General features: G+C 37.6%; 1 protein-coding gene across 13 annotated transcripts in view; it reads right to left on the bottom strand.

Moving 5' to 3' along the window:
* Positions 1-26,758, bottom strand: part of STAG1 (STAG1 cohesin complex component) — a 402,189-nt gene that overhangs the window by 192,691 nt on the left and 182,740 nt on the right. For 12 of the 13 annotated variants that reach the window (XM_074031098.1, XM_074031097.1, XM_045385127.3 and 9 more), the window contains one exon: positions 4,463-4,539. The exons of the other annotated variant lie outside the window; for it this stretch is intronic. In XM_074031098.1, the coding sequence (XP_073887199.1) occupies positions 4,463-4,522 (60 nt within the window). In that variant the 5' untranslated portion in view covers positions 4,523-4,539. The remainder of the gene's footprint in view (positions 1-4,462; positions 4,540-26,758) is intronic. 13 annotated transcript variants of the gene reach the window in all.

Here is a 26,758-nt window from a genome sequence, read left to right on the forward strand (position 1 = left end):
TAATTTTTGTATTTTTAGTAGAGATGGGGTTTCACCACGTTGGCCAGGCTGGTCTCAAACTCCTAATCTCAAATGATCCACCCACCTCAGACTCCCAAAGTGCTGGGATTATAGGTGTGAGCCACTGCACCTGGCCAATAGTATCTATTTTCAACTCCTGGCAAAATGGAAAGGCACCAAGCACAGATTTCTCAAGAAAACTGAAACAACAAAAACCTGAGTATGTAATCATAAGCAAATAAGAAATGTGGCAGCACAGTCACTTCTTGCAGGAGTTCATCTAAGTCCACTATAAAAGTAAAGCCATGAAAATCTAATAAGAAAATGACCTTAAAAGTTTAAATTATTAAGAAGACTATTAAAAACAAGGATATAGACCCATTACCAACATTAGAACAATGTCTAAATACTGAGTCTTGAGTAATTAGCCTGTGATATCTGAAAACCACTTTGTGATCACGTATTTTAATCATAATAGTATGAAACAGTCTTCTTCATCTGTCCGTTAAAGATTACTGACACAAATAATGATAGCGCAATACTATATACATTTAATTCTATCAATATACATATGCTGCAAAGCACACTTTAATACAGTAAACAAACAAGGGTATATACTCAGTCTTCTGATTACCAAGGGTGGAAGGAAAAAATCTTTTCATGTATTCATTATTTATAAGATATTTAGAAAATAGATGTAGTTCAGAACTAAGGTGGTCCCAGATAATTACCACATACTCTTTTTTTTTTTTTTTTTTAGAGAGAGAATCTCACTCTTTTGCCCAGGCTGGAATGCAGTGGTGTGATCTCAGCTCACTGCAACCTCCACCTCCCAGATTCAAGCGATTCTCCTGCGTCAGTCACTCCAGTAACTGGAATTACAGGCATGTGCCACCACTCCTGGCAAATTTTTATATTTTTAGTAGAGATGGGGTTTCAGCATGTTGACCTGGCTGTTCTTGAACTCCTGACCTCGGGTGGCCCACCCACCTTGGCCTCCCAAAGTACTGGGATTACAGGCGTGAGCCACCATGCCTGGCCACCACGTAGTTACTTCTAAGCACTCCTCTCACAAGCTAAAAACGTTAGCCCTCTGAAAAGGAGCATGGTGAAGAGAGAGGAGGCTTATCACAGGTGTTCACTATTAGAATGATAGTTTTAAAAATGTTTAGTGATGGGATATACAATTGAAACAATTTAGAGACTTTAATTTGGGACTAGAGACAATTTGAGCTTTCCCCTATCATATCTGTAATACTTCCTTTTCACAGTTTGCATACTATTGAACCCTTTTAATACTTATTAATAATGTTAATCCTTTGATTAGATAAATGCTGAAATGGATAAATTCAGAGAAGTACATACAATTAGGAAAAGAGAAAAAATCTGCAAGATAAGTTATCACGGGAGAGAGCACAATACACAAAAATCGCACAATTTATCAATGTAATGCAAAAGAACAAGCAAGAATTAAAGGCACTAAATGAATACATTAAATGTGTTTTGTTACAAAAATTTCCCTGCATAAAAGTTATACTTAAAACATATGAAAACTATGCAACCTGACCTTGGAAACATACCAAAGACTTTACATATGAATGTGCAATTCCAAAAATGTGGGGAAGAAATATCAATTTGCTTTAGCTTTCTACGGCTAGCTCTATCAAGAACCAAGTGTATGTACTGACTGAATAGCCCATAGACTGCTCTGGGAATTAATTTATTTTTAAATTAGGTTGATATTACAATCACAAAGCACTGCTGGCTGTGTGCAGGTTTACAGGTATTTTAAAAAGATTATTAACAAATGTTATAATAATCTGTTTGTAATAAAGAATGGGAGCCAAAGTATACTTCTCAGGCAATAACTTACTTTTAGATCACTTTACTGAAAATCTAAACAGCTTCAAACTAGCTCATCTCACCTTTACCTTACTTTGCTGTAAAAACAATATATTAATTTCCATAAAATTTTAATGATTATTCCTTGAGAATTAGACATCGTTCTAGACCCTTGGAATCCAGTGGTTCTAGTTATCAGATCTTTCAGAATTTTACAAAATACAATTTAACGAAACTAACCCCCTCAACTCCCAGAAAGCCAAACGACATAGTCTTTTGAAGAAAAAAACATAATAAACTTGTTAAAATAAGGTATATTTCACAATATACACGCATTTAAACCAAGTTTCTCAGGTGTATGCACAGTAACAAAAGGACTAATATCTTCCTCAAGTGACAGAAGATAAAATGGATAGCCTCAAATATCTAGTAAGTATTTTCACTTCAAATAAATACCTTCATATCATAATCAAACTGTGTTACTTTACTATCAAACAAAAAAAACTTGAATGGTGCTTTTTAAAGTCATCTTTGATTAAGTTGATCTTCTCAAATACTGCGAGAAAATATGTTTAGGTATATGAAATGCCTTTTCAGTCATTTCACTTGCAATGTAACTCATTCTTAGTTTTCTTAATAGTTTACTATTCCTTCAATATACCATAATAGTTAACAATATTTACAGGAGTATTTTTTTAAGTACATATTTGGCCGAGCGTGGTGGCTCATGTCTGTAATCCCAGCACTTTGGGAGGCTGAGGTGGTTGGATCACCTGAGGTCAGGAGTTTGAGATCAGCCTGGATAACATGGAGAAACCCTGTCTCTACTAATAATATAAAAATTAGCTGGGCATGGTGGCACAGGCCTGTAATCCCAGCTACTGGGGAGGCTGAGGCATGAGAATTGCTTGAACCGGGGAGGTGGAGGTTGGAGTAAGCTGAGACAACGCCACTGCGCTCCAGGTTGGGCAACAGAGTGAAACTGTGTCTCCAGGAAAAAAAAAAGTATATATTTATTTTCCTGAATTTCTCAACTTCTAGTTATTTAGTAATCCTAAAACAAAAGTCATGCTTTCTTCTTATATGTGCATTTTCACAGTGTCTTTATTTCTGTTTTTATCTCATTCTATTTTGATACGTGAAGAGTTTTACTAAGTTAATTCTTGGCTTTCTTTTAATTTTCTTTAAACCAGTAGTTCGCAAGCTTTGGTATACATTAGAATCACCCGATGAACTTTCAAAAAACCCAATACCCGGGTCACACACTGTTTGTCTTAACATGTGTGTTTGTATTACTTTTTCCAAGTTAAAATTAATAATAATAAAACCCCAAGCCCACTCCCTGTCAAAGAGTAGACCTAGAAAACAATCAATATTTCAGTGCTGAAAGTCAAGAAAAAGAAACACATACCAAAAATAGAAATGTTATTTAAATCAAAAGGCAGACTGTTAAAACTGGAATTAATGGTAGCCTAATACATAATATAAATTCATTTCACCATAAATACAATACAGAAATAAAACTGTGGAAACATTTCAGCATTTACAATCAGTGTAAAACTGCTCACGAGAATATTTCCATGAAAATGGGAAAGGTGATTAATTTGTGAAGCCAAGCAAAGAAAACATGTATTCTAAATGAAAAGAATACTTTCGCCGGGCGCGGTGGCTCAAGCCTGTAATCCCAGCACTTTGGGAGGCTGAGACGGGCGGATCACGAGGTCAGGAGATCGAGACCATCCTGGCTAACACGGTGAAACCCCGTCTCTACTAAAAAATACAAAAAACTAGCCGGGCGCGGTGGCGGGCGCCTGTAGTCCCAGCTACTCGGGAGGCTGAGGCAGGAGAATGGCGTGAACCCGGGAGGCGGAGCTTGCAGTGAGCTGAGATCTGGCCACTGCACTCCAGCCTGGGCAGCAGAGCGAGACTCTGTCTCAAAAAAAAAAAAAAAAAAAAAAAGAATACTTTCAGGTAGAGTGTCCCAAATAGAAGTTTAACATTCATTCTCTCTCTCTCTCTCTCTCTCTCACACACACACACACACACACACACACACACACACACACACACACACACACACACCCTCCAGGGGTTTGGGAGAAGTTCCATGTAAAATAATTTTGGGAAATTCTGGGTTAAATGAAGGTAAGCAGGGCTTTTCTTAATTAGGATGTCTTGGAATCTTAAATAACATAACGTGATTTTATAATCTGTGAGACAGGTATAATATGTGGTTCTGCTTAGAATTCACTGACCTCCAAACCGTTTTCCCTTTAAAGCCTTTAATGCAATTAGCATTCCACAAACAGAAAACTGTTGGAGATGCATTTATAAATTTGGGAATTTGAGACAGTCTTCAAAATAAATGTCAAGAATCTACTTCTACCTCATACCACTAATTTTCTTATCCTGCCAGTAATTATTCAATACTCCACACAACATAATCAAACCTCGAAAGATCATTAATTTTGGAATTAGTACCATAGATTATCATATATAATTAAAAAACAGATCTTCAGTTACACTAAACATCAAATCAAAACAAAACCTGAGATAATCAACATATTCATCATGTGAAAGTATTAAGTAAGCAATTTGTACAAATACTGGAATGCTATACCTCATCAAATTCTTCAGTCATTTTTCTGATGATTTCTGCATTCTGCATATTTCGAAACATCTCTATTCTCACAGTACCTGTGGAACGACAGATTTTACAGTTAATCTTTCAGATCAACTTCCACTCTCTCAAGCATCAACAAGTTATCTGTGAGAATCCCAAAAGAATAACCTTCCAACATATACTTTATATTAAAACATAAAACGTTGTTTGATCAGGCCCTTCTGACAGGAATGTACTCCTAAGAAGGAAAAGGAAGAATTTTGAAATTGCCATTTTTAACCATAATTAGACATAACATCAGAAAGCTACCATAAACCATAAAGTTCTAGATAATTTAAAATTATGTTAAATTGCTGATAAAAGTATATAATTTGGTACAATCTCTACAGTATGCAGTTTGGTAAATGTCTGCCAAAACTACAAATTTACACACTCTTTGATCCACAGATTGTACTTGTAGCAAAACATCCACAGACTAACACACGTGCAAAGTAATGACTGTAAAAGGTTATCCCTGAAGCACTGTTTGTAATAAAGAAAAAAAAAGGAAAGAAAGCCTATATGCTCATAAAGATCAGATGAAATACATAAAAAGGTGATATTAATGACAATGGTGGTGGCAGCTAATATTTGGGTGCTTACTATCTCCCGGGCACTTGATGTTTATACATTTAATCTTTACAACAGCCCTATGAAGAATGCACTATTATTTCTGAGACAAGAGGCATCTAGAGGTTTAGCAACTTGCAAAAAAAAGTTTCCCAGTATCAGACCCATGGTTTACATGAAAGCAGACTGTCTACTATGATAACCACTACTCTTTATTGACTCTCAAAGTCAATGGAATCTATCAAAACTATAGACGGAGCTATCAAAAAATAAGCTATCTATGACTGATACGGAAAGATCTATAGGATATATTCAAACACAAAAAAGAATGGATATTGAAATATATTTGATTGAACACATTAAAATATTTCTACAAAGATACTCTAGTAAAACTGGTTGCCTCCAGGAAAGAGAAATGGGCAGTTGAGGTTTAGAAAAACAAAGGAGACTACATTCATGCTTTTTGCACTTTAAAAATTTGAACTACATGAGTATATTACTCAAACAAAATTATGAATAAATACATTTTAAATAAAAAAAAGAAACGTAAAAAACTAAACTGAAAGACACTGCTCTTAAACACTATCAGACATTTGTATAATCCTTATCGATATGCACTCAGTAGAAGGCAAGAATAAGAATCCTCAACACAAGTTTGCCAGAAATACTGTGTTTTTGTTATCTGCTATCACAGGGCACAAAAGATGGAACATAAGGCTGGCAAACACATTGTTGTATAAATATCTATATAGACAACAATAAAAACAGACTGTAATTGTAGTTGCAGTGATTAAAAAATACATCAGAAGCCTCAGAAAATAAGTCATCCTAGAGTGGCTCAACGTCTTTAGAATAAGACATAGTAGGGTTTCTCAGCTCCACCAGTTACCAGATATGGGACACTAGAAAAGTCACTTAATCTCTATGAAACTAGGATTTCTAATCTTTTAAATGGTGAGAATATCACTGCAGAGCAGAGAAGTTTTCTTCAATGTTCTAACTGCTATTGCCTGGAACATTACTTAGCACATGGGAAACATTCAAACAAATAAATAAGGATGATAAGAGAATTAAGTGAGTTAACAAATGTAAAGTATTTGGCATTGCGCCTGTAGCATAAAAGATACTCAGTATTAGACTCTCCTACTTTGGGCATTCATTTTTTTTGATACATTATCGTGCCCATTTTGGAAGCAAGCTAAAAGCTCCAGTTCCTAACTTGAGTTCTACAGGAAGTCAGATTCCTACGTATGCACAGATTCAAATACTGTTTGAAGAGACGAGCTACCTCTTTTATCCCAAAACCAGGGAAAGTCATTCCAGTGGTTTTCCCATCACCCAAACCTATAGCCTCCACCTCCAGAGTAGACATATCAGGTCCAACAGCACTGAACACCCCATTCGAAATGCCTAGTACCTATTCATGGGGATAAGTTAAGACAATGAAGAGGTAAATTGTCAAAAAAGTCAAGAAGGACCCAGCAAACTTTCTTATCCTCATATTTATGAACCACAGTTTAAAGAAATGTCTCAACCCTGTTCCTCCTCAGTCATTTTCAATTCTCCTCCTTCTCTATTCTGTGATGTCAGCCAGGGCAGAAATTCCAAGCCTTCTATGCATCCCTCCACTAGGTACACAAGTACATAGAAGATTGAAAGTAGACAGAACTCTACTCAGCAGCAAAATAATTTATCCAAATATAACAAACGGCTCTTTTAAGTTTATATTAATGGCTTTTGGCCATGCATGGTGGCTCACACCTATACTCCCAGCACTTTGGGAGGTTCAGGTGGGCAGATTGCTTAAGATCAGGATGAGACCAGCCTGGGCAACATGGCGAGACACCATCTCTACTAAAAATACAAAAAAATAGCCAGGGGTGGGTGGCACATGCCTGTAATCCCAGCTACTCAGGAGGCTGAGGCACAAGAATCTCTGGAACCTGGGAGGCTGAGGTTGCAGTGAGTTGAGATTGCGCCACTCTACTCCAGCTTGGATGACAGAGCAAGACTCCCCACAGCCACCCAAAAAAAGTTGATAGCTTTTACAACACACCATTCTTGCTTACCCCAAATTACTGAAGTCTAAGTGTGGTTGAAATACACTAACATTGTCTAACACACTTAGCAAAAGAGCCTTCCAAATAGTAGATGCTTTCAAAGTAATTGCTCCGTGTATAAATCATTTTAAAGCTTTTCTTTTCCAGAGTGGATTATAGACTCTAAATAAATAAAATGTAATCCAGTTACGTACTAGAGATAATCTAAGCATATGACAGGATCATTTTTATTGTTGTCTCACTTTTTCTTTTTTTCGAGACAGTGTCTCGCTCTGTTGTCCAAGCTGGAGTGCAATGGCTCGATCTCAGCTCACTGCAACCTCCGCCTCCCAGGTTCAAGCAATTCTCCTGCCTCAGTCTCCTGAGTAGCTGGGATTACAGGCACGCATCACCATGTGTAATTATTCTCTACTTAAAACACAATAAATTTTGTATTTTTAGTAGAGACAGGGTTTCACCATGTTGGCCAGGCTGGTCTCAAACTCCTGACCTCATGATCCACCCAGCTTGGCCTCCCAAACTGCTGGGATTACAGGCATGAGCCACCGTGCCTGGCCATTTTTTGTTTCATTTTTACATAACCTAGTCTGATAAAGAGCAAACTGTAAATCAAGATTAGATATAAATATGGGTGGATTGGTAGAAAAAATCTGAGGCAAGAAATGTTGAGCCTACTAAAACTGAGAAGGATTCACTAAATAAATATCAGTATGCCAGAAATGTAGAAATTAACAGCTACCTAGTAATGCAGTGACTACATTTAAGAGTCTTTTTCAACATTTGAGGAGGGGGTCTGGGGGAAAGGCAAAGAAAGAGACACTTTGATACCTTTCAAGCTTAATCATAAATATCTTGGGATGCATGGGATCTGTCTACATAGTATGTGCAAAAATGAAAAAAAGAACCTCACAAATTATGAATAAAGATACATTTTTGATACTTATAAATTTTTTAGAATGCCTTGAAAACAAATTACTGTGATTACATTTCCAATGATGAGTCTGTCTCTAGATGGCAGCCTTCACTTTATAACAGTCCTTGTGGCGGGGGAGGGGGGGGAAACTAATGTATTTTTTCCTTTCTAAATACAAAAGATAAGTAAAATATTAAAGTAAATGTTTTTAAAAATCATGTATTGGCACATAACATGTGAATACCGATTAACTAATCTTTCAAGACGCACAGGATGCAGTCCATCTACACCAAGAACAGAAATTTTACCAAATATTAGAATATCAAATTGTAGAGCTTGTTTGAGCCATGCTAGTATAGCCCAGGACCAAAAGTAAGCACTATCCTAGAGCTATAGAACTGTTCAAAGATGTCCAAAGTATACTCACCATATCTTCAAGAACTATTAATGTAAGTTCATCTTCAGTGCTAACATTGTTCACGTAAGACTTAGAAGAAATGACTGTAAGAAAAATAATGTCTGTCTGTCACCTCAGTTCTATTATTATTATTAATAAGATTCCAGATAGGCAGGGTTTCTCGACCTGTGGCACATGGATTCCAAAGTACCTATGAACCATTTTAAAACATATGAAAATTCGTGTCTATGTATTTTTGTAGAGAAAGTCCCAAAATATTCAGGATATTACTAAAGAAAATTGAGAACTCAGGCAAAAATTATGCATTAGAGATAAGAGATCAACCAAAAAATTTTAGTCATAGGGAACTAAAGGGAGAAATAAAATGATAACAATAAAAAATTAACTCGAGAAGATTGTTACCTTTCATAGTATGGTATGGAAAAGCAAGGAGTAGAAAACGGAGAGTAGAAAAGGCTGAACTCTTCTCCTTTCTAATTAATGAGGCCATGAGTGAAATAATCTGATATAGGGAGAGCCAGATTTCATTTCTAAGTTCAGGCGGAAAAGCACAGAGAAGCTGCCCATGTGGTTATACAAATCTATGAAGTACAGAGCAAAAAGTTTTACCAAGTATCTTGTTTATAGATGACATTGTATAATTGGCTCCAGTTACACAATTTAAGATTTAAATATTTGAGACTATTAAGATTCTTTGGCAGTTTCTTATCAGACTGTATATAAACGACCAAGTCCTGTTTCTTCAATCTGTGCTTCAAAGCTATGTCACTAGGGGTCCCAAATAATCTTAAGTATACTTTGAAGTCTCTCATAACTTTTTTCAGGTGCCACTAAGACTTTCTTAACTCATCTTTTGCCTAGAATACCTATTTTTCATTTGATGAAACTTTTATGTATGTGATTAATGAGGAAAAGAACTGGTTGGGTTTAGTATTTTAGTTTCAAAATTTCAAGGAATTTTTCTTAACTGAACTCCTCTAGCATTTAAAAAATACATGCTTTCTATTTTAGAATAGTTTTAAACTAACAGAAAAGGTACAAAGATAGTACAGAGATCCCATACACATCAGATCCAGTATCCTTTACTGTCAATACCTAACATTAGTATAGTACAACAGTCACAACTAATATACCAATATTGATAAAATTAATAACTAAAGCCTATACTTTATTTAGATTTCCTTAGTTTTACCTAGTATCATTTTTCTGTTCCAGAATACCACCAAAGGTGGTAGTTGTCATGTCTTATTAGACTCCTCTACACTGTGACACTTTCTCAGACTGTTTATCTCTAGAACGAATTCATTTTGCACTACTGACACTTGATACACATTATTAGGAATTTCCCACTTCCTGCTTCCCCCTGCCCGTGGCAATCACCATTCTGCTCTCTCCTTCCATGAGTTACATACCTCATGTAAGTGTAATGAAGCAGTTACGTGACTGATTTCTGTGTCTTTGTGTGGCTGGCTTATTTCACTTAGCATAACGACCTCCAGACTCATCCATGGTTGTTGCATATTGCAAAATTTTCTTACTTTTTAAGGCTCAATAATATTCTATTGTATGTATATACTACATTTTATTTATCCATTCATCCATCCACAGACACTTTTTGGTGTTATTCCCATGAATTCATTGCCAAGACCAATGTCATGAAGCTCTCTCTTCCCTATGTTTTCTTCTAAGAGTTTGTAAGTTTCAGGTCTTACATTTAATTATTTAATCCATTTTGAGCTGATTTTTATGTTAAGGTGTAAGGTAAAGGTCCAAACCAATTTCATTCTTTTGCATGTGGATATCCAGTTTTCCCAAACACCATTTGTTGAAAAGACTATCCTTTCCCTACTGCATATTCTTGACACCCTTGTAAAAGGTTAAGTTGTCCATACATACGTGAATTATTTCTGGCTCTCTATTCTGTTACATTAGTTGCTATGTCTACCTTCATACTAGTGTCAAACTGTTTTGTTTTTGTTTTTTGAAACAGGGTCTCACTCTGTCACCCAGGCTGGAGTGCAGTGGTACGATCATGGCTCACTGCAGCCTTCACCTCCCCAGCTCAGGTGGTCCTCCCACCTCACCTCCCAAGTAGCTGGAACTACAACCATGCCTCACCACTAATTTTTTTCTATTTTTAGTAGAGATAGGATTCCACCATGTTGCCCAGGCTAGTCTCAAACTCATGGGCTCGAGTGATTTGCCTGCCTCAGCCTCCGCAAGTGCTGGGATTACGGGTGTGAGCCACTGAACCCAGCTGATGTTTTAACTACTGTACTTTTGTATCATATTTTGAAATTTGGAAGTGTGGTGCTTCCAGCTCTGTTCTTTCTTCTTCAGACTGTTTAGGGTATTAAGGGTTCTGTGATTCCACATGAATTTTAGAATTTTTCTATTTCTGCAAAAAATCCCATTGGAATTTTGACAGAAATTTCACTGAGTCGGTAAGATCAGTTTAGGTAGTATGGACAATTTAGCAATATTAAGTCTTCCAATCCATGAACACAAGATGTCTTTCCATTTGTTTCTGTTTCCTTTAACTTCTTTCATCAATGTTTTGTTGTTTTCAGAGAGTCTTTTACCTGCTAATATGGTTTGGGTCTGTGTTCCCACTCAAATCTCATGTCAAATGATCTCCAATGTTGGAGGTGGGGCCTGGTGGGAGGTGATTGGATCATGGGGATGGATTTCCCTTTTGGTGCTGTTTTCATGAGAGTGAGTGAGTTATCATGAGATCTGGTTGTTTAAAAGTGTATATAGTACCTCTTCTCCCTCTCTTCCTCCTGCTCTGGCCACGTGAAGACGTGCCAGCTTTCCCTTCTAATTCTGCCATGCTTGTACATTTCCCTGAGGCCTTCCTAGCATGCTTCCTCTACAGCCTGCACAATTGTAAACATTAAACCTCTTTACTTTATAAATTACTCGGTCTCAGATATTTCTTTACAGCAGTGAGAACAGACTAATACACCTCTTTAGTTAAGTTTATTCCAAAGTATTTTATTCTTTCTTATGTTATTGTAAATTGGAATGTTTCCCTAATTTTCCTTCAGAAAGTTCAGTGTTAATGTATAGAAATGCAACTAAATTTATATGTTGATGTTGCATCCTGTTACTTTGCTGAATTGATTGATGAATTCTAACATTTTTGTGGAATAATTACAGTTTTCCTTTTTTTTTTTCCCTTGAGACAGAGTTTCACACTTGTCACCCAGGCTGGAGTGCAATGGTATGATCTCAGCTCACTCCAACCTCCGCCTCCCAGGTTCAAACGATTCTCCTGCCTCAGCCTCCTGAGTAGCTGGGATTACAGGAACCCGCCACCATTCTGGCTGATTTTTTGTAGAGATGGGGCTTCACCATGTTGGCCAGGCTGGTCTCGAACTCCTGACCTCAGGTGATCTGCCTGCCTCAGACTCCCAAAGTGCTGAGATTACAGGCGTGAGCCACCACGCCCGGCCTGGTTTTCTATATATAAGATTATGTCATCTGTTAACAGAAACAATTTCACTTATTCCGTTTTTTGTGGTTTTTTTGCTTGCTAATACCTCTGGGCATGGGCAGAATTTCTGATAATACACAGAATAGAAGTGGTGAGAGTGGACATCCTCACCTTGTTCCTGATCTTACAGAAAAAGCTTTTAGATTTTCACTATAGAATATGTTAGCAATACACTTTGTATATATGGCCATTATTATGTTCTATTTTCCTCTATTCCTAGTTTGGTGAGTTTTTTCTTTTAACATGAACAGGGTGCTGGTTTTATAAAACTCTTTCTCTGGTATCTACTAAGATGACCAAGTGATTATTATCCTTCATTCTGTTAATGTGGCATACCATATTAACTGATTTTCATTTGGTGAATGTTTTAATATGCTGTTAAATTTGGTTGCTAGTCTTTTGTTTAGGATTTTTTGCATATATACTCATCAGAAATCTATACTGACCCTTTTCTTTTTGTGGTATCTTTTTTGGGATATCTTTGCCTGACTTTGGTATAAGAGTAATGCTGCCCACATAAAATGAGTTTACAAGTGTTCCATCCTCATCAATTCTTTGGAAGAGACTGAGAAGAACTGGCATTAATTCTTTAAATGTTTGGCAAAAGTCACCAGTCTGAAGCCAAACGATCCTGGGACTTTTCTTTGTTCTCTCAATCTGCCCACTGATTATAGGTCTGTTCAGCTTTTTTTTTTTTTTTCTTTTTGAGACAGAGTCTCGCTCTGTTGCCCAGGTTGGAGTGCAGTGGCGCAATCTCGCTCACTGCAAGCTCCGCCTCCCGGGTTCACGCCATTCTCCTGCCTCAGCCTCCTGAGTAGCTGGGACTGCAGGCGCCTCCCACCATGTCCCGCTAATTGTTTGTATATTTAGTGGAGACGGGGTTTTACCGTGTTAGCCAGGATGGTCTCGATCTCCTGACCTCACGATCCACCTACCTCGGCCTCCCAAAGCGCTGGGATTACAGTGCGAGCCACCGCACCCAGCCCAGCTTTTCTTTTTCTCCATGACTCACCCAGACTCCAAGTCTTGATAGGTTGTGTGTTTCTAGAAATTTAGTCATTTATTTTAGATTATCCAATTTATTGGTGTAGATTATCCAATTTATTAGATTATCCAATTTATTGGTATAGATTATCCAATTTATTAGATTATCCAATTTATTGGTTCCTTGTAGTCTCTTATGATGTTTATTATTTCTGGGGCATCATCTGTAAAGTCTCCACTTCCATTTCTAAATTTCAAACTTTACTTGTTTTTGATGACCACAAAGGTTTTAAGAAGCAGTGGTCAGGTATTTTATATAATGTCTTTCAATTTGTCTGATTCTTTTCTCATGGTAAGACAGGGTTTATGGATTTTTGGAGGGAAGCTCAAGAGAGAAATTGCCATCCTCATCATATAAAATCAAGTCACTATCAATATGACTAAACACTACTGATTATTAACCATGAACATCTAGATGCTATAGTGTTTGTCAGTTTTCTCCTTTGTAAATTACACTTCTCCACCTCTTTCCACACTGTACTCCTTAGAAGTCACTATGTACAGTCCACACTAAATGGGTAAGAAGTTATGTTTCATTTCCTTTAAGATGATTTAGGTATCTACATAAACTTTTTTGAACTCCTTTTTTTACTTTTTGAGAGAGAGAGAGAGCAAGGAAGAGCGAGAGAGCGTGCTCTGTTCCCCAGGCTGGAGTGCAGTGGCACAATCCTGGCTCACTGCAGCCTTGTCCTCCCAGAATCAAGCAATCCTCCCACCTGAACCTCTCCCACCTCCCACCTCTGTAAGCTAGGACTATAGGCAGGCATCACCACATCTGGCTAATTTTGTCTGTCTTTGGCAGGGGGAAGAGGGGAGAGAGAGAGGGTTTCTCTGTGTTGCCCAGGCTAGTCTTGAACTCCTCAACTGAAGCGATGCCCCCACCTCAGGCTCCCATAGTGCTAGTATTACAGGCATGAGCCAGCATGCTGTGCCTCTTTTGAATTTCTGAATAGTTCATGTGTCTATTCTCAGCAATATTTTTTTTTTTGAGACAGGATTTTGCTCTGTTGCCCAGGCTGAAGTGCAGTGGCAAAATCATGGCTCACTGCAGCCTCAACCTCTTGGCCTCCTCCCACACAGCTGGGACTACAGGTGCACACCTGGCTAATTTTTCTATTTTTTGTAGAGACAGTGTCTTACTATGCTGCCCAGGGTAGTCTTAAACTCCTGGGCTCAACTGATCCTCCTGCCTTGGCCTCCCAAAGTGTTGGGATTGTAGACGTGAGCCACTGTGCCTGGCCTGTTTGAGAGAGAGACATGAGAGAGAGACACACACACAGAGAGGCTGAAACTGAAAAATATTAAGGCAAAATACTTCATATTCCAATCTCTTATTTTATAATTCTTATCCTGTTCTCTGCATACCCAACAGGTTTTCTGTAAGTATAAACCCATCAGGATTACTTGTGGTTTTTTTGTACACTCTACCTAAAACAGTACCTGCACATGTCAGCCTACATTTGAGAGCTTTTTCAAAACCATGACAATAATAAGCAATTGAAACCTTCAAGTAGGCCCAAGAAAATCAAAACCTATGAAAGTAGAAATTACATTACAACAATATAGAAAGTAAATATGCAAATTATGCCAAAAGCATCAAAGTTTCAAAATTATTCATTTTCATAAAAAATTTTTTTGAAAAATTTCAGCGTTACAAGTTACATTAACACACACATACATGTATCATCCGGGGGAGAAATCACTTTACATTTATATAAACAAGTTCAGTTTATGATAATGATATTGTAAACAATATTATTTATACAAATCCTTTCCCTAAAATGGTAAATAAAATATAAACAGCATTTTGAAAGCATCTGAAGCCATATGAAGCAGGAAGATATTAGAAGGAAAATAAATAAAAGCAGAAATTCAACATATAGAAGCAATGCTGAAATCACCTTTTCTATGATGACCCTTGCTAAGCCTGTTTGCTTTAGTTGGGCGATCTGAGGTAGAGGGTCTAGAAGACATAACTCTACAAAGTGGGGCTGCAAAGGATTACATCTTCAGGTTAAGACTAACCCACGGGTCAATTTATCACCTGATACTCTGGGGGAAATAAAGTTTTTCTGGTACTGCAAAGAGGGAGATAAATGTATCTAAGAAGTTATAATCAAAAACTGGTGTTCTCACAAATAACTGAAAGAAAATCTCAAACGCTCTATTCAATTACAAATGGTCCTAGATTGGTAGCGCCCCTGGACACCTGTAAAGCAAATGCTAAATCCTCTCTTACAGAAATGTAACTTAATCCTATGATTCAAATAAATTTGAGAGGAAATCAGGAGCTTGGAATAAAAAGCAACAAAATACACCAAGAAGAAAGGCAACATGCAAAAAGCAAAAACAAGACCACAGAAACAGGCTCACAAAAACTTAAAATATTAGAATTATCAGATATAGATTGCAAAACAAATACACTTACCATGTTAAAAAATAAAAATATAAGTTTGAATATCCACAGGGGAACAATTCCATGGACCAAGTAGTTATAATTTACAGAAGCGAACAATACAGTAACTAAAATAAGGCTTAAGGGATTGGCATAAATTAAAAGAGTTAAAGAACCCTAAGATGGGGGAATATTATTCAGAAAGCTGCACGGAAATTCAAAAATATGGAAAGATACACAGAAGAGAGTATAACAAATGTACATAAAGTTCCTGAAGGAGAAGAGAAATAAAATAGAAAGAAAATTTAAAGAGATAATAATTAAGAAATTTTAGAAACGATGAAAAACAACACCCTCTGCCCCTGTCAAAATATATTCTATACCTAGAGCATAACATAAACTCAGAAAACCAGAAATAAAGAGCAAAAATTAAATTTTGGGGCCGGGCATGGTGGCTCATGCCCATAATCCCAGCATTTTGGGAGGCCAAGGCAGGTGGATCACAAGGTCAAGAGATCAAGACCATCCTGGCCAACATGGTGAAACCTCGTCTCTACTAAAATATAAAAAAATTAGCTGAGTGTGGTGGTGCGTGCCTGTAGTCCCAGCTACTCAGAGGAGGCTGAGGCAGGGGAATCGCTTGAACCTGGGAGGTAGAGGCTGCAGTGAGCCGAGATCGCACCACTGCACTCCAGCCTGGCAAGAGAGCGAGACTCCATCTCAAACCAAAAAAAAAAAAAAAGTTTTAAGAAGTAAACAAAAGAAAGACAAATTCTTTGATATTCAAGTAATTTAAAAACAAGAAAGAAGAGAAAAAGAAAACATAAAACAGGAGGGGCAAAGAACAACCATTGGTTCAATATAAAACTAAATTACAGTGACTGTATTAAATGCAAAAGGGACTAAATGGTACAATTAAAAGACAGACTGAATGAAAAAACTACAATCCAGCTATAAGTTGTAACAAGAGGCATCTAAAAGATACAGGAACAATAAAAGGAAAAAAAAAAAGCGCACCAGAAAAACATGAAAAGTTGTAAGTTTCATGAATATTCAAATGAAATAGACTTTTAGAAAAAAAAAAAGTATCGCCAGAGATAAAGAGGAACGTTAAATACAAAACATTGAGTTATAAAAAAGCTGGATGTCTGTATACTTCTAATAACATATCAGGGAGTGGAGTGAGAGACAGACACAGGAGGGAGGGTAAGGAAGGGGAAAGGCAGTTAAGAAGAAATCAAGGAAAAACATATAAATCTATAACCATGATGTGGGATTTTAACATACATCCTTCTCAGTAATCATCAGAACAAGCACAATAAATTAGAAGGATATAAAATATTTTAACAAAATTACTGAGCTAACAATGGACATACTATACCTAAAAAATGCATAATATGCATGAGTTTTAAGGGCACCTGAAACATTAGCAAAAACTGACCATATAACCTTGAGATAAGTCTACACCAAAGGGGACTACAACTGACAGACCATTTCCTTTGGCCTCAAATTCAAGGAAGTTAAAGAAGAAAACAATACAAAAAGTTAACCAGAAAACTCTCATGCTTGAAAATCAAAAAATATGCTTCTCAACAGGCACAGTGGCTCATGCCTGTAATCCCAGCACATTGTGAGTTTGAGATGGGAAGATTGCTCGAGTCCAGGAGTTCAAAAGCAGCCATGGCAACATAGCGACCCCATCCCTAACAAAGAGAAAAGAAAAATTAGCTGGTGTGGTGGCACACACTTGTGGTCCCAGCTACTTGGGAAGCTGAGGTGGGAGGATCATTTCTGCCCAGGAGTTCGGGCTGCAGTATGCTGTGATCACATGACTCCACTCCAGCCTGGGTGAGACCCCCTCTCAAAAAATAACCCCAAAAATACACAAGAAAACAAAAACCATTAAAAAAAAGAAGAAGAAATATGCTTCTAAATGATCCATGTGTCAAGAAAAAGCTATAATTAGGAAACAGAAAACATTTAAATAATATATATGGAATATTATAAACACCTTTATAAAATAAATTTTAAAATTTAGATAAAACGGAGAGTTTCCTAGAAAAATCTGGTTTATCAAAATAATAAAAACACTAGAAGCTAGGCATGGTCTTGCATGCCTGTAGTCCTAGCTACGTGGGAGGCTGAGGCAGGAGAATCTCTTGAAGTCTGGAGTTCAAGACCAGCCTGGGAAACACAATGAGTCTCTAAATAATAATGATAGTAATAAAATACCTCAATAGTGCTAAATGAGTTTTTTAAAAGTGAATCACGACTGGGCGCAGTGGCTCAAGCCTGTAATCCCAGCACTTTGGGAGGCTAAGGCGAGCAGATCACTGAAGGTCAGGAGGTTGAGACCAGCCTGGCCAATATGGTGAAACTCCATCTCTACTAAAAATACAAAAATAGCCGGGCATGGTGGCTCACACCTATAATTCTAGCTACACAGGAGGCTGAGGCAGTAGAATAGCTTGAACCCAGGAGGCAGGGGTTGCAGTGAGCCGAGTTTGCGGCACTGAACTCCGGCCTGGGTGACAGAGCTAGACTCCGTCTCAATCAATCAATCAATCAATCAATCAATCATACAATTTAATGGTAAAAAAAAGAATCAGTAGCTTGAAATCATCCAACAAAACACTTCAGGTCCAGATGCCTTCAATTCTACCAAACATTCTGGAAAGAAATAATTCCAAAAAAAAAAAAAAAAAAAAAAAAAAAAAAAACAGAAAAAGAAGGCATTATTTGCAATTTATTCTGTGAAATTAGCAAAGTTTTCATAACAAAACTTGAAATGGAAATACAGATATAAAAACCCTAAACAAGATAGTAGCAAACCAAACCTAGCAATAATTTAAAAAATATATCATGACCAAGTTGAATTCATTCTAGGACTGCGTATTAAATTTTACATTAAAATATCAGTGGTAGACATGCTTTTCTGCAAATCTAAAACTGTTCTTAAAAAAAAATGCTATTTTTTAAAAACCATTACTTATAATGAAATTTTTAAATGCTGAAAGTACAGAAATAAACTTAATAAGAGATGTATAAGACCTTTCCACACATACATTCCCTTCAAAAAATCCTCTAAAATACTTGGTGGAGGGGATGAATATATGCAGAAATAAACACAATGATCACAAACTGAAAGATTCTATTTTATCAAAATGTAAATTCATCCCCACTGACGTATAGCAGTAGTTGTTCAAGTAGGAATGGGTTCTACTGACATTTAGTGGGTAGAGGCCAGGGATGCTGCTAAATGTCCTACAGTGCAAGAATGCTCCCCCCATGACAAAGACTTTCCAGTCCAAAAAGTCAATAGCATCAAAATTGAGAAATGCTGACACACATACAGATTCAATATAATTCCATTTAAAATGCCAATGAGTTTACTGATGGAATTTCACGTTCTTTTTTTTTTTTTTTTTTTTTTTTGAGACAGGGTCTCACTCTGTCACTCAGGTGACAGGAGTGCAGTGGTGTGATTATGGTTCACTACAACCTTCACCTCCTAGGCTCAAGTGATCCTCTCACCTCAGCTTCCCAAGTAACTGGGACGACAGGCACACACCACCACACCCCACTAATTTCTGCATTTTTTTGTTGTTGTTGTTGAGGCAGGGTTTCACCATGTTGCCCAGGCTGGACACCACCCCCTGGGCTCAAGAGATCCACCTGCCTCAACCTCCCAAAGTACTGGGATTACAGGCACGAGTCACTGTGCTTGGCGCACAAACTAATTCTAAAATATATACAAAAATACAACAGTCAGTAAGTTTTTAGTCAAGAAATTTTTTGGCCAGGAGTGATGGCTGACGCCTGTAATCCCAGCACTTTGGGAGGCTGAGGCGGGCAGAACTCTTGAATCCTGGAGTTCGAGACCAGCCTGGGCAGCATAGCATGTTGAAATCCTGACTCTGCAAAAATACCAAACAATTAGCCAGGTGCAGTGGTGGTGTGTGCCTGTAGTCCCAGACACTTGGGAAGCTAATGTGGTAGGATCACCTAAGCCCAGGGAGGTTGAGGCTGCAGTGAGCCAAGATCGTGCCACTGTACTCCAGCCTGGGTTACATTTTTAAAAAAGACACCTGAGATACGATTTTAAAAAAAGAAAGAAAAAAAAAAAAGAAAGTTAGTTTTCCATCTAAGAGACCAATTAGCAGAATAGAGAACCCAGGAAAAGACTCTCCAGAAAGGGATACTTGATATATGCTAATTGGGTCATTGTACAATCAAGAAAAAATAAAGAACTTTTCACACTTAAAAAACTGAAATCTAGATGACATAAAAACCTAAATTTGAAGGAGCAATCTAAACACAACTAACTAAACTTCACATAAACTAGAAAGATTTTATAAGAAAACAGGAGAGTATCTTCATGACCACGGTGTAAATAAATTTTTTTTTTTTTTTTTTTTTTTTTTTTTTTTTGAGACGGAGTCTCACTCTGTCGCCCAGGCTGGAGTGCAGTGGCCGGATCTCAGCTCACTGCAAGCTCCGCCTCCCGGGTTCACGCCATTCTCCTGCCTCAGCCTCCGGAATAGCTGGGACTACAGGCGCCCGCCGCCTCGCCCGGCTAGTTTTTTGTATTTTTTTTAGTAGAGACGAGGTTTCACCGTGTTAGCCAGGATGGTCTCGATCTCCTGACCTCGTGATCCGCCCGTCTCGGCCTCCCAAAGTGCTGGGATTACAGGCTTGAGCCACCGCGCCCGGCCTTTTTTTTTTTTTTTTGAGATGGAGTCTCGCTCTGTCACCCAGGTTGGAGTGCAGTGGCGCGACCCCGGCTCACTGCAAGCTCTGCCTCCCGGGCTCACGCCATTCTCCTGCCTCAGCCTCCCAAGTAGCTGGAACTACAGGTGCCCACCACCACACCCGGCTAATTTTTTGTATTTTTAGTAGAGAAGGGGTTTCACTGTGTTAGCCAGGATGGTCTCGATCTCCTGACCTCGTGATCCGCCCGTCTCGGCCTCTCAAAGTGCTGGGATTACAGGCGTGAGCCACTGCGCCCGGCCATAATTTTTTAATTTTTATTTTATTTGTATTTTTTTGAGACAGAGTCATGCTCTGTTGCCCAGACTGGGGTGCAGTGGTGCGAGTTCAGCTCACTGCAACCTCCACCTCCCAGGTTCAAGCGATTCTCCTGCCTCAGCCTCCTGAGTAGCTGGGATTACAGGTGCCCACCACCATGCCCGATTACTTTTTGTATTTTTAGTAGAAATGGTGTTTCACCATGTTGGCAAGGCCAGTCTTGAACCACTTGACCTCAAGTAATCTGCCCGCCTTGGCCTCCCAAAGTGCTATTATTGCAGGCATGAGCCACAGGGTCTGATCAATAATTTCTTAAATATGACACAAAAAGCCCATAAAAGAGAAGACTAATAAATTTGGTTAGACTTAAAAATGTTAAACTCATGTTCATTCATTCTTTCAACAAATATTTATAGGTGCTAGAGATACAAAGAGAACAAAGACAAAAATCCCTGCCTTCAAGGGATAATGTATCAAAATAAAAGAAAAGGGAAAAAGCAGACTGCAAAATGGAAGAAGAAAGTTGCAATATATATGATAACAAAGGAGATTAGTATTACCACTTTTTTAAAAATCCTGGCCAGGTGCAGTGGCTCATGCCTGTAATCCCATCACTTTGGGAGCCCAAGGTGGGCAGGTCAGCTGAGGTCAGGAGTTTGAGACCAGCCTGGTCAACATAGAGAAACCCCGTCTTCACTAAAAATACAAAAATTCTCCAGGAGTGGTGGCACATGCCTGTAATCCCAGCTACTTGGGGGGCTGAAACAGGAGAATCGCTTCAATCTGGGAAGTGGAGGTTGCAGTGAGCCGAGATTGCGCCACTGCACTCCAGCCTGGGAAACAGTAAAACTCATGTCTCAAATAAGATAAAATAAAAATCTTACAAAACAATAAAGGAAAAAACCGAACATCCCAATACAGTAATTTGCAGAAGACTTTACGCAGTTCATGCAAGAGAAAATTCTCATGGTTAACTGTTATGTGAAAAAGTAGTCCACCTCAATAGTAATCAAAGGAATATAAATTAAAACCACAATGTGATATTGGTAATCCTACTCAACAAGATAAAACTAAAAATACTGGTAATACTATCTATGAGCAAAATATGTGAAGCCATCAGAATTCTGTGACATCACTTGACTAAAGCATGAAAAGTTACAACTATACAAACATACCACGACTATACAATATACAACTATACAAAGTTGCATATTTTATAACCCAGCAATTCCACCCCTCAGTACACAAACTAGAGCATCCTGTGCATGAATACCAAATTAATATGTGCAAAAGATAGCTTTTAATAACACTGTCTACATTACCCAAAAACTTCCTTCAAGAATGGGAAGTATAAATAAACTGGTATATTCATATAAGGTATACTTTATAGCAGTTCTCAACATGGGGCAATTTTGCTTCCCAAAATTGAACACTGGGAAACTTTTGCAGACATTTTTGCTTGTTACAACTGGAGGAGAGGGGGAAAGAAATGTGCTACTGACATCTAACAGGTAGAGGCCAAAGGCACTATATATGCAGTCTTCTGTATATATAAGATGTCACAATGTAAAAGGATTTAGGAAAGATAACATTGAACTCTCTATCTATACACACACACACACACACACACACACACACACACTGTACAGGTGAGGAGGTAAGACATAATTCATTAAAATAGATTGCTAAAGAGAATACTGATTAATATATAATAAAGCCATATAAGCACTTGTTAGTTTCTATCCCCCAGATGCAGATACTAAAACAGGGATGCCAGTGCAAGTAATTTATTTTGAAGGACAACCCATAAAATACCAGTAATGCAGTGGAGACATGAAACAAGAAAAAGAATAACAATAATAATTTTTAAAAAAAGACAATAAAGAGTGTGTTATCTAGTCAATTACAGTTGTAGGTAACTGGAGCCCAATTAAGCTTCTTGAGAAACTGCGAGTCAGAGTAGGCCATGTACTTCAGAACGATTCCACTTATGGGCAAAGGAATTGGGGTATTTATACACTAAATCCCGTTCAGTCACTTGTTAAAGCCATGGTGCCCCAACTATGCACTGAGATGTCCCGAGGGACTTATGCAAAATGATATGGGCAATGTGGATATTTTAAATATTCAAAGGAAAACAATACAGTATTTGATATTTGTCAAGTACCATAGGAACTATCAGCATGAGGTAACTTACAATCTGGTCCTTTATTCCTGTTGATAATGCCCTATCTTTGAGAGGCTGAGTTTCAACAAGGGCTACCAGAAAACCAATATAAAACAGGAAATTAAGATAATTTCAAAATTTGAGAAGCTATACAATGCTCAACACACCTGTACACACGTAACTGCAGTTATTTGAGAAATGAACACAATTTTTTTCAATTATGTGTATCATTTTTCTAAACACCTACTAAATTGTGAGGACCTAAATAAATAGTTTGGACATAACAACTTCCTGAAAGGAACTGTTAGGTATTTCTTCTGGCTTACAGGTGCCATGAAAAAATCACCGAGACCCTAATTAGCCAGTGAACTGGGTTAAGTTCAGGAAACTCTTAGATTAAGTGCTCCTAGGTGATTAATTCTCTGGCAATTCTGCACTCCTAGAAAGCTCTGAGGCATCCGGAACTTCTCTTTTAAGCACAAGCAGAGCAAAACAGAAACATTACTTGTTACATTCAACTAAGAAAGAAGGTTGCTTTTAACCATCAACTTTCAAGTTTGATCAACAACTCTTATTAAAAAAACAAGCACATCTGTCAATGAAAACTACTTATCAATAACCAGACATATATTTCTGAAATTAGTTATGTTTAAATACATACCAAAGTAAATATATACCTGTATCAACAAGGTATATTTAACAATGGTAGTACTTTGAATATATGGACAACTTATCTTCATTTTGCTACGCATAATTCCCTGAATACATCCTATAATTCTGTGTTAATTCTCAGTTCTCTCGTAACTTATTCCAATAAACACTTACGAATTTACATAGCTTTAGAATGCAACTCTAGGTCAACAGTGTTTAAATCAACTTTACCCTTGCGTTTTTACCACTTCACTGATACTGAATATATATATTACTACTACACATTGAGTTAGCCTATTCTGGGAGGTTTCCAATGGCAAACAGGATTCACTCCAGCTGGTTCAAATGAAGAGACTACAGACATTTCAGTAGAGTTAGGGAAACAACTATGGGTGCTAATGCAACTTGAGATAGCTAAATTAGAAAACCAATACCACACCTTAGGGCTTGGTTCAAGAGCCAAGATCAGGAAATAGTGATAATAGGGATACTGGAGCCAATAATGGACGAGCTGTTCATACTATTCACTCATGAAAAGACGTTCCACTTTGTTTTGTCATTGTTGGTGACATCACTTCTAGCCAGGAACTTGGGTGGGGACAGGGGGCAAATTGTGATTGTTTTTTTCCTCCCTTTCCGTGCTCTCTTCCAATTTTAGGTCAATTTTTAAAACACTCATTTGGTCCTTGGTTCTTATGCAGCTTTAGGGGAAAATGGGCTCACACAGTAAAATGCCAATCTAGATTTTGGATATTAATGTGCAAGACAAGGAGTACTTATAAAACGCAAATCTTATCTCAACATATATTAGAGATACCAGCCTTTGTAATAAAAACAAAATTTCCCCCATTTGTCCCTTGTCGTTTGACTTTCCCTATAATGTGTCTCTATCTTATAAATTTTTTGTTTTCTTATGTAATTTATGAATCTTTGCTAACTTATAGATTCTGAGTCAGTTAATTGTGAGTCAGTTAATAAAAAGGTCTTCCCCACTCCATGGTTATAAAGGAATTCTTAGTTTTCATTAAGTGCTTTTATTATTTTTCTTTGTATTTGTTGTTTGTTTTTGCCCTTAAACTCTTGAAACACTGGAAATTTATCCTGGTTTACACTATCACAGTGAAACGTAAATCTGAAAGAATTTTTTCCCTCACTTTTGTCTTCAAAAGGGCGTCTTTAAATCTTCTAACTGGCTGTAAGACAGTAATTTTTCTCTATAAATTCTGTATCTCAATATATTATGGAATTATTTTATTGCTTTAGTTTTGCAAACTGATTCTCCTGAGTTTTCTAAACATTTTGAATAAGATCATTTTCAAAACAATGATCATAATTACTCCTTTTTTATTGTCTAAATGTGTTAGTTTATATATCCAATATAATGCTAAATAAGAGTTGTGAGGCTGGGTATCCTTGTCTTCTTTAACAGTGACAATGACTACTGGTTTCCCTTGAGGATGACGCTGACTTTGGGGTTAAAACATTTTCTTTTTATTTTTGTACTCTGATATAATTTTAGATTTACAGAAAAGACAGCAAAGTACAAAGAATTCTGAATACCTTCCACCCAAATTCTTCAGAAGTAAACATTTTACATGTTTTATCCTTCTTTCACTCTTCATATACACATGAATTTGTTCTGAATAAGTGTTTAGCTACAGACATGATATTCCTTTACTCTTTAATATTTCAGTGTGTATTTCCCCCAAATAAACCTATTATACAACCACAGTATACTACAATGTCCCAAGCATAAGATTAACAGTCGATACTATATATATGTTCTAATCCACATAAGATTTAATCCACATAAGATCCACATAATCTAATCCACGTAAGATCTAATCCACATAAGGTCTAATATCTAATCCACATAAGATCATAATCTAATCCACATAAGATTAATCCGCATAATCTAATCCACATAATCCACACAAGACTTCACATGTGTCTCAACAACGTCCTTTATGCCAAAAGAAATTCTAGGATCATGCACTGCAGCCACCTGTCATGTTTCTTCAGTCTACTTTAAACAGTTTCTGAGTCATTTTTTTTTTTTTTCACACAGAGTTTCGCTCCTGTTGCCCAGGCTGGAGTGCAATGGTGCACCCTCCGCCTCCTGGGCTCAAGCGATTCTCCAGCCTCAGCCTCCCAAGTAGCCGGGATTACAGGCGCCCACCACCAACGCCCCGCTAATTTTTGTATTTTTAGTAGAGATGGGGTTTCACCATGTTGGCTGGGCTGGTCTTGAACTCCTGACCTCAGGTAATCCGCCCAAAGAAATTCTAAGATCATGCACTGCAGCCACCTGTCATGTTTCCTTACTCCACTTTAAGCTAGAACAGTTCGAGTCATTTCTTTCCTTTTTTTCTTTTTTTGAGACAGAGTTTTGCTCCTGTTGCCCAGGCAGGAGTGCAATGGCGTGATCTTGCCTCACTGCAACCTCTGTCTCCTGGGTTCAAGTGATTCTCCTGCCTCAGTCTCCCAAGTAGCTGGGATTGCAGGTGCCTATCACCATGCCCGGTTAATTTTTGTATTCTCAGTATAGACAGGGTTTCACCACGTTGGCCAGAGTGGTCTCGAACTCCTGACCTCAGTTGATCTGTCTGCCTCAGTCTCACAAAGTCCTGGGATTACAGGTGTGAGTTACCACGCCCAGCATTTCTGACTATTTCATGACACTGACTTTTTTGCAGAGTACAGGACAGTTATTTTGAAGAATATAACTCAATTTGAGCTTGTCTTACGTTTCTTCATGAGTAGATTCAGACTATGCACTTCTGGCAAGAATACTATAGAAGTGATGTTGAGTTCTTCTAAGGCCATATCAGAAAGCACATAATAGCAATTAGCTCTGTAACTTGCAATGTTTGCTTTTATCATTTGTTAAGGTGATATCTATCAAGTTTCTACACTGCAAAGTTTCTATTTTACCCTGTAAACAGTAGATACCTTGAAAGGAGACATTTTGAGACTGGGTAAATACTGTACTCTTCATCAAACTTTTCCCTGACCCAATTAGTTTCATAGCCCACTTACTGAGTTCCGAAGTTACTTTGGTTAGTAATTTTACAACTTTCAGTGTGGTTGTTATTATGGTGTAATGGTTATTTGTTCTGTTTGTATTCATTTTCAGGATATTCCCCCTCCATCTTTGCTGATTTTTTTTTCTTGAGGACTTGAAGTATTAAGATAGCTCCAAAAGTCAGGACTATTCAAAAACTATAAAATAATATTCAAATTCAGTATCATTCCCTCATCTCAATTCCTTCTAAACTTTCCAACACACACACACACACACACACACACACACACACACACACACACTCTCTCTCTCTCTCTCTCTCACTCTCTCTCTCGCTCTTTAGGTAACCAATCTCATTATTGTCAGGTTTATCTTTCCTGTACTTCTTTTTGGTGAAATGAACCACTGTTTTCCCTTTTTCTTACAAAAAAAAAAAAAAAAAAAGTTACATATTTTAGATATCATTCTGCACTTTGTATTTTGC

This window comes from Macaca fascicularis, chromosome 2 (assembly GCF_037993035.2).
Source record: "Macaca fascicularis isolate 582-1 chromosome 2, T2T-MFA8v1.1".
Taxonomy (NCBI): Eukaryota; Metazoa; Chordata; class Mammalia; order Primates; family Cercopithecidae; genus Macaca; species Macaca fascicularis.